This window comes from Chiloscyllium plagiosum, chromosome 5, assembly GCF_004010195.1.
Source record: "Chiloscyllium plagiosum isolate BGI_BamShark_2017 chromosome 5, ASM401019v2, whole genome shotgun sequence".
Taxonomy (NCBI): domain Eukaryota; kingdom Metazoa; phylum Chordata; class Chondrichthyes; order Orectolobiformes; family Hemiscylliidae; genus Chiloscyllium; species Chiloscyllium plagiosum.
In genome coordinates, this window is record NC_057714.1 from 72,283,434 (window position 1) to 72,292,492 (window position 9,059).

At 37.3% G+C, this 9,059-nt stretch overlaps 1 protein-coding gene across 1 annotated transcript in view; it reads left to right on the forward strand.

Moving 5' to 3' along the window:
* The window catches only part of fam171a1 (family with sequence similarity 171 member A1), a 193,816-nt gene extending 187,891 nt beyond the window's left edge, over nucleotides 1–5,925 (forward strand). The window contains exons 6-8 of the mRNA XM_043690324.1: nucleotides 1,921–2,037; nucleotides 2,356–2,479; nucleotides 3,180–5,925. Of these exons, the coding sequence (XP_043546259.1) occupies nucleotides 1,921–2,037; nucleotides 2,356–2,479; nucleotides 3,180–4,761 (1,823 nt within the window). The 3' untranslated portion in view covers nucleotides 4,762–5,925. The remainder of the gene's footprint in view (nucleotides 1–1,920; nucleotides 2,038–2,355; nucleotides 2,480–3,179) is intronic.
* Nucleotides 5,926–9,059: the final 3,134 nt, after the last annotated feature.

The following is a 9,059-nucleotide window of genomic DNA, read 5'->3' on the forward strand; positions in this document are numbered from 1 at the left end:
CTTTGTAACATGACAACAGACCATACGATAAAGCTAAAGAAATACCAATTTTATTTCCCTCTGTTTTACAGACAAATGTGATTTCATAGGCTTAGTTCATATATTCCTGACAAACTGATCAGAATCTCATTACTGTTCTAAACATTCACATCTATGGGCTTTCATATGTTCTTTGATAATGCTGATCCTTTAACAAGTTTATGTTGCCCTTGTTTGTTTTTTCAGGAGATCGTAAAAACACAGTTTCCAAAAGCTCTGGGTTTTAATGGATTTTAGGACCAATTTGATTACAGCTAACAAATACTGTCTCGGACAAAAGATTTTCAAGTTTTTAGAAAGAGCAATTGTGCAGTGAAAAGAGAGTGGCCAGTTCTCCCAGCTCAGCTTTTCTCTAGTTTCGTTTGGTCTGGCTATTCACTGAAAGCAGTCAGGCAGTTTTAAAGCAGGTCCATGCTGATCCTCCTCTCTCTCTGACATCTCTCCTGTAAGATCCTGGGTTTAATTTTACCTTTTGTGTTAAGGGGTGTATATGGGGATTGTTGCAAGTATTTAGAACCTAAAACAACACAGCACAGAACAGGCCCTTCGGCCTCGATGTTGCGCTGACCTGTGAACTATTCTCAGCTCGTCCCCCTACACTATCCCAAAATCATCCATGTGCTTATCTAAGGATTGTTTAAATCTCCCTAATGTGCTTGGAGAATAGCATCATTAAGGTGGCATGATCTGTTGAGTTTTCGGACAGGTTAAGTTATTCAGTAATGCTCTCTTTTGTTTGCATTTCATTCGGTAATCTTGCAAATAAATTCTGTTTTGTTTAAGACTACGTGGATTGACTAACTGCATCCCTCCTGGAATATCGTACTTAAAATAACTAGCAAAGTTAGGGTCCGGCTATGTTCTTGAAATGTCTTGGGTGGTCTGGCCTGGTCCACAACAGTTCCATCCTGAGATATTGCATATACGACATTAAAGATAAATTCATTGAGAAACATCACACTTGTTCATTATGGAAATGCTATGTAATGCTCTGATGACCTTTTTTTAAAACTATTTACTTGTGGACTATCACTGGCTGAACCAGAATTTATTGCCCTCCCCCCCCGTTGCTATTGAATGAGTTGCCTTCTTGAACCACCATTTATTTTGCAGACTAATATCTGAGCTCTAGCTTTGCTGGGATCAACTTTATACAGGTCTGCTGAATGTATAATTTTGAACTGATTTTATCAGTGGAAAGCTGTACTTACTTCTGTAAATTCTAAGAAGAAGCTTGCAAGGTATTCTTTGTCAGGCTTGTTTTGTCTTGATAACTGTATTCATCAACCATGCACCTTTTGCTCATATGAGAATGCCATCTGGTTTTGTATATTGAACAAACAGTTGTGCAACTACCTTAATTTGGTATTTGGCCTTAATTGTGAAGAAATGTTAACAATACATTCTTGTACTTTATATGATGTTATGTACTGTGCATATATGCCCTCTAGTGATTGATGAGAAACTTGCACTAGAGTCACACATTTCTGAACAATTGGAATTGGTAAGTGCAAGTTATGAGAAATATTCCATATCAATTGCTCACTGTAATTAGAAAGTAGACAGTAATTTGTTAATGTTTACTGGTTTGAGATAAACTGAACTTCACAAGGATTATAATGCCAATATCCAGAAGTGGAGGAAAAGCGACTGAGAAGGCAAATTTTCAAAATACCATTTTTCCAACACCTTCTCAACAGTATCACTTACTTTGATTTCCCTTAGTTCATTGACAATTAAGTTCGTTTGAAGAGATTGGGTGTGGTTCTTTACTAGAGTGCCCAATTTTCCAATGTTAATTTAATGAGATAATAAATTTCTTTTTGATAATATATGACAATGATTTGAACCAAAGTTTCCTTTTTGATGGCTTTTTTTTAGGTGCTTGGCTGAAGAGTGGATTGGGCCTTGTACAAAGAGAAGGGGATTATCTCACTTGGACATACTTCGCGCCACAGTTGGGTTACTGGGTTGCAGCTATGTCCCCTCAAAGCCCAGGTAAATAATTCAGGAAAATAGTAGCAAAGTTTCAGGGTCACTATGGATGGTAGAATTTAGGAAGTAATGCACTAGAACACTGAAATACTGAATTGATATTTACTAATATTGAAGGTGAAGGTGCCTGATAAGTGTAGGTGTTACTTACTTTCACAATTCTAAGTATTTGACATTAAATGAACAGTATTTCACCTCTTTTAATGTTATGCAGTACAGAGGGATCCCATCTCCTTCATAAAATTATTCTGTTGATACTTGCTAAATTATTCATTTTAACAAAAATAAGCTGTTTGATATAATATAATTTGTATGTTTTAGGTAATATGGGACCTGTAGGAGCCAGTGACATCACTGTCTATCACACAGCCTTCCTGTTGGCCATTCTTGGAGGAATGACTGTCATTCTGCTGGTTCTGCTTTGTTTACTCATCTATTATTGCAGGTAACGTTTCATAGGAAAACAAACCAGTACACATCAAAATAATCCTTTTCCAAAAGATGGGATTTCTTTTATTAACCACAGAATTTTAAGTCTTAATTTCTGATAGACTGCTTGCTATGTCTTGCATGATTTGACTGATTATTAGTGATTTTTTTAAAAAAACTGTTGGCAACCAGAGCTATATGAAAAATTATTAATTTTTTTGAATAATTTTGAGTTATGTTAATGTGTTTTATCCAGTATGTGTACCCCAGTGACATGGAAAATTGCTTCATGCAGTGATTCTCCTTTGAATCTCAGTCTCGGCCTTGCTCTCAAGAAAGCATCTGATGGGGAGAATAAAATGCAGATTGGAGAAACTATGGCAATATGCTTTCATGCAGTCATATAGTACAGAAGAGGTCCTTCAGCCCATTGAGTCTAGAATACCAAATGAAAAGCTTGATTTATGTATATGTTCATTCATTATCAGTCATTAGTATATAGTTTACTCATTATGAAGCTGATTGGCATAAATAAAATACAAGAATCAAGACACTGCTTTTTAAGTTGCCAGGTAGATGCCCCTCAAAGTTTTGATGCATTTGGCTTATTCTTAAAATATATAAAGTTTAACATGAAATTTGTTAATTATATGAGCACTTTTTCTCAGTACGTTCTGAAATATTCTTTCCTTCCACCCCAATCAATTTCATTGCAGGAGAAAATGTTTAAAGCCCCGTCAGCACCATAGAAAAATTCAGCTGTCCTCTGCACTGGACAGTTCTAAGAAGGACCAAGCAACATCCATGTCTCACCTCAACTTAATCAGTGCAGTCCACATGGAATTGGTATCATCCAATGGAGAGGCGGATGTTCATACACCAATGCTGAAACCCTCATACAGTACTTCACGAGAATTCAGTTCTAGAGAAGAATTAATTTCACACAAAGACCCATCTTTAAGGGAGACCTTAAAAGAGGAATATTGTCGGTCTCCTCCTAGAAGCTATCACCTCAAAATGGCAAGATCCATCGATGTTCCAGAAGATTTTGAATCTTCTGTGAGAGAAGACTATAGAAAAAGCTACAATTCCGTTGTTTCACAGCCACTATTGGATAAAAGAGATAAAGAAGTTCAGGCTTCAATTAGACTTCTTCCCACAGACAGTAAAAGTAGTATCCAAGAGCCAGATTATCAACTATCATATGTTCCTGACAAAGCACAAAAAATGGACAGAAAGACAACTGATTACATGATGTCCCGGTCAGTTGACCACCTTGAAAGACCAACCTCTTTTCCTCAGCCAGGCCAGTTGCTCTGTTGCAGTTCGGCAGATGAGGTGAATGATAATGTTTATAGGAAAGTGTTACCCACGTTAGTTATTCCTGCCCATTATATGAAGTTGCCCATGGAATATCAGTCCATGGGGCAGCCTTTATCTGCCCCCACAGAACAGCAGCTGGAGTTCGAAAGATTACAAGCAGAGCTTTCTATTTCTCACCAACAGATGCATCCTCATTCTGAACGGCAAGCGACACCACAAACTTTATCGCAGCAGCAACTTCAGGAAACAGAAGTTGGAGACTGGAGTCCCCAGTCATCCACCATGTCAGAATCTGTCTCCATCCCAGCATCACTAAGCGAAGCAGCAATGGCTCAGATGAATAGTGAAGTCCAGCTCTTTGCAGAAAAAGCACTGCTAGAGCTAACAGGTGGAAAGCCTCTTCCTCACCCCAGAGCTTGGTTTGTCTCCTTAGATGGCCGTGCAAATGCCCAGGTTAGGCATTCTTACATTGACTTGCAGAAAGCTGGCAAAAATGGGAGCAACGATGCAAGTTTGGATTCTGGTGTGGACATGAATGAACCAAAACCTTCCCGAAAGGGAAAGGAAGCACGAGAACAGAATCTTTCTGGCAGTATGACGTACACCAGGCTGGTGTATGTAGATGACATGGAACAGAGTGGTAGTGAAAGTGGTACAGCTGTATGTAGTCCAGAGGACACCTCAATGAAACCACTAATGGATGGGTCAGCTGAAAGAGAAGGTGACACAACAGTGGGATTACAGAATGAAAATATCCAGCGAATTGAAGAAATGGAGGAGTGTCTTCCAACTAGTCCACAACACACAGAGAATGCTGAAACTGATGATAAGATGATGAATGATGAAAATGACCGTATTAATGACAATGATCAAATCAATGATGACAATGACAGCACTGAAGACCAAGATGAGGATAAAAAAAGCCCTTGGCAGAAACGGGAGGAAAGACCTTTAATGGCTTTTAATTTGAAGTGATCACTTACAGGTTTGCTCTCATTGGAGTTAAAATGAAGTTGCCAAATATGTTATGAAAGTGCGTGTTCAATTGTGGGAACCTGAGATAAAGAAAGAGGGAGAAGACATAAATATATTTGAAAGGAACTGTGAATGCTGTGCTGATGTTTCAAACGTTGTAGGGAAAGTGTTTAGAGTTTTCTGAACAATTGTTGCTTAAATGAAGACCTATGAGACAGCCAGATAATTATAGAAAGATAATGTCTTCAAATTTATTTTTGCCATAAATAACCTATTGTATGAAATAATCAGTTCCATTGCCAGATATTTTACCTGAATATCCCAACAGTGGCAGTGGTTGATGGATTTCTACTTATTTGCCAGAATTATACTGTAATAGTGTATTAAAGGGCATCACGCTATGTCCACAGTTATAGAATATTTGAAAGAAAGGCTATGCATTGCTGCTTTTAAAATTATGTTGCTTAATTCACTTGTCACGTCTAATATTTGTTGTAAACTATTTTCTTTAAGATTGCTTATTCTATTAGACTCAATATTGTTAGAGCATTTAGCTACCAGTATGCTGTGAATGACAACACTCAGTGATGGCAGAAGCCACTGATTAAAACCAAACTGTCCTCTTTATTAAAAAAAAAACTGGTCCGGTATTCTCCAAGTGCCTTCATGTTTTCCACTGAACGAACCCTATTTCAATAGTTCTTGTCTCTGGACTCTTGAAATTCTGCTTTTCATAATTGTCAGTTTTTTGACAGTTCGACATTGATTTGCATGCAATCATCAACCATTTGTGCTTTTTTGTCATGCTTAAATTGCAACAGTATATTGTAGATAGTAATGTGTATTGTATTACTGGTTTGCTGTTGAACTACAGATAGACTAGAGAACTTTTACAGAGACATGAAAAAAGTAGCCATGAATGGATGTTCTGTATATATTGTATGTTTGGCTGCAGTTGAATATTTTAATTGCTAGCATTTCCAATGTCTTCCCAATCTGGGATAATTGAGTGGTCAAGACTGAGTGATCAATGTGTTCGAGTCAACATTTTATCCTTCTGTGTCATTTTACAGTACAAGGATTCCTTTTCTGTACATTTGTTTGAATTGGTTGCTTGTTTCTACAAGGCTAATTATTCAAAATAAATCTTGGGTAAAAGTTGAACTTTCGTGTACTTTTTTTTAAAAGTATTTCCAGTCAGTCTTTTTTTTTAATCCTGATTTATTATACGTTTCTTTATATAAAAAGCCATTTTTTGTGCACTTGGTCTACAGGTTGAATGAGACGTTGAATATTTGCTTACTCCGTGATCATATTAACTGTTTTATAGGTTACAATAAATCCTATTGTCGAACGTGCTCCCTTGTCTCACTGAAATTGAGCTGAAAATGTGTTGCTAGAAAAGCGCAGCAGGTCAGGCAGCATCCAAGGAACAGGAGAATCGACGTTTCGGGCATAAGCCCTTCTTCAGGAATGCTGCCTGACCTGCTGCGCTTTTCCAGCAACACATTTTCAGCTCTGATCTCCAGCATCTGCAGCCCTCACTTTCTCCTCACTGAAATTGATACATATTTAAGATATTGTAATTTCTTTTTATTCTGGGGTTATAGAATAATATATGTTTAAAGGTCCAAAGACAGAATGATATATGTTTAAAGGTCCAAAAACAAAAACACCAATTTCTGCTTTTCTGCATTTTGGATCTGCAGTTCTTTGTTTTGTTTTTATTTGTAAAGATAGTTAGCCAAATGTTAACACTTTTAAAAGTATCACACATATTCAACTCTTCAGCAGAAATCCTAGTGACAAATAGTCAGCCCTCTGAGCACTGACCCCTCCAGACATGCAGGATCGATGGAAAATCTTAATGTTTAAATAATATGATGGGTATCACATGGCCAAAGAGTTTCTGAAAACTCATCAGCTCTCACAACTTAACAAGTCTGGGATCTACCTTTATTTGAAGCTGGCATTATCAGTCTCTTTACACCCTATCCCACAAAGAACAGTTGAGAACATTTTGATCCCTTTTGTGATGGAGCCAATGATAAAAAGAATGCCTGACCTGTCTTCTGAATTCCAAGGCCTGGATCATGAGATGGGCTATACTTTTGGTGGCCTATTTCATACTTGGCATATCAAACCACAACCTGAACACAAGACAGTACCATTATCCCTTTATGTTAAGAATACAGAACATTGATAGCACACATAATCTGACAGCTTGAAAAACAGGTAACAGAGCACCTGCTAATATTTATAAAAGAAAATTTAAGACACTGTAACATGATATAATTTTATTTTACTTTATTTTTGTCAACTAAAATGGGAAAAAGATTATTTTAAAATTTGCCACCAAAGATTCCCCAAACAAATCCAACGGGTTCAGTACGTGGGGGTTGATTTATGGCCATGAGACTAGAGGTCCATTAAAATTGATTAGGTAGAAGTTCTTGAATACATAAAGGCAAATGCTCAATGTTGGCTTAGGTATTCATGTTTTTAGGAAGGACAATGGGATTTACACAATAATCTGGAGAGATACACCTGGATGTACTACATTAGCTAGGCAAGATGCTGGACAGCCAGTATGAATAAAACAGCGATCTTATCCGTTCAACTCAAATAAACAAGCTCAGATAGGAAACAGAGATTCAGTCCAAACTGGAAAATCACGTTGTTGAACCTAGTCAAAACAGGTGAAGTCCACCAATAGTGTTGGTTCCTAAATGGGATTGATCAAGTAAATTCCATGTAGACTACAGAAAGGCAAATGCAGTCATGGAAACAGATTTGTACTCCATTCCAAAAATACTGGAAACTCTAATGGAATTTGTTGTTCCTAAAACAACAGAAATCATGAGATTTTTAAGAATGCATGGGTTTTATCAGAAATGTGTGCATTAATTTCAGTAATGTAGCTATTCCTTTAAAAAAATATATTTGTTAATTAGGCAAGTGAAAGAAGTAGGGTCAGCAGAATGCCATTCAACCTTTCAGAAGCTGCACCCAATCTTAATAAAGGAACCATTGTTGATCACATTTAAAATGGAGATTGGTGCTCATAACCTGGGGGTAGGTGTAGTCTTGGAACAGAATGATGAGTTGGGAATAGAGAAGTTGGTGTGCTACTTTTCTAAGAAATTAAACAAGTATCAGAGAAAGTATTTTAGTGTAGAAAATTCAACTTTGGGAATATTATCATCCCTCCAACAAATTAATATCTATATCTGACATGGTAACAAAGAACAATTAATCTATATGGACCTTAATCCACTGGGATTCATTAAAATATTAAGACTTGAAACACGAGACTATTCACATGGAGCTGGGTTTTCTTTTCAACCATTTAATATAAAGATTATACATTTTACTGGAAAAAGTATTGTGATGGCTGAATGTAAAATGATGGAATAAGTTCAAGGTCTAAGAAATGCTGAACCATTATAAAAGGAAGGCTGTCTAAAGGGAATGAAGAAAGAGTGAATGGATATAAATTTAGTATTTTCTTGTTTGTGTGTCACATACTTTGTGATGAAACATGTTTTTAAATAATGTTTCATCTCTCATAAGGGTGCATAACGATCACATATTTTGGTTTTTCTTTTGTTTTGGACATGGACTAAAATGGGAAAAGGTTGGGGGGGTGAGACCCAGAGAGATAGTGAGGAAAGAGATCGATCTGAAACGGGTACAGCTGAGAACAGAAGTGGGTCAAACAGTCAGGGCAGGCAGGGACAAGGTAGGACTAATAAATTAAACTGCATTTATTTCAATGCAAGGGGCCTAACAGGGAAGGCAGATGAACTCAGGGCATGTTAAGAACATGGGACTGGGATATCACAGCAATTACGGAAACATGGCTCAGGGCAGGACTGGCAGCTTAATGTTCCAGGATACAACTGCTACAGGAAGGATAGAAAGGGAGGCAAGAGAGGAGGGAGAGTGGCATTTTTGATAAGGGATAGCATTACAGCTGTGCTGAGGGAGGTTATTCCCGGAAGTACATCCAGGGATGTTATTTGGATGGAACTGAGAAATAAGAAAGGGATGATCACCTTTTTGGGATTGTATTATAGACCCCCCAATAATCAGAGGGAAATTGAGAAACAAACTTGTAACGAGATCTCAGCTATCTGTAAGAATAATAGGGTAGTTATGGTAAGGGATTTTAACTTTCCAAACATCGACTGGGACTGCCATAGTGTTAATGGTTTAGATGGAGAGGAATTTCTTAAGTGTGTACAAGACAATTTTCTGATTCAGTATGTGGATGTACCGACTAGAGAAGGTGCAAA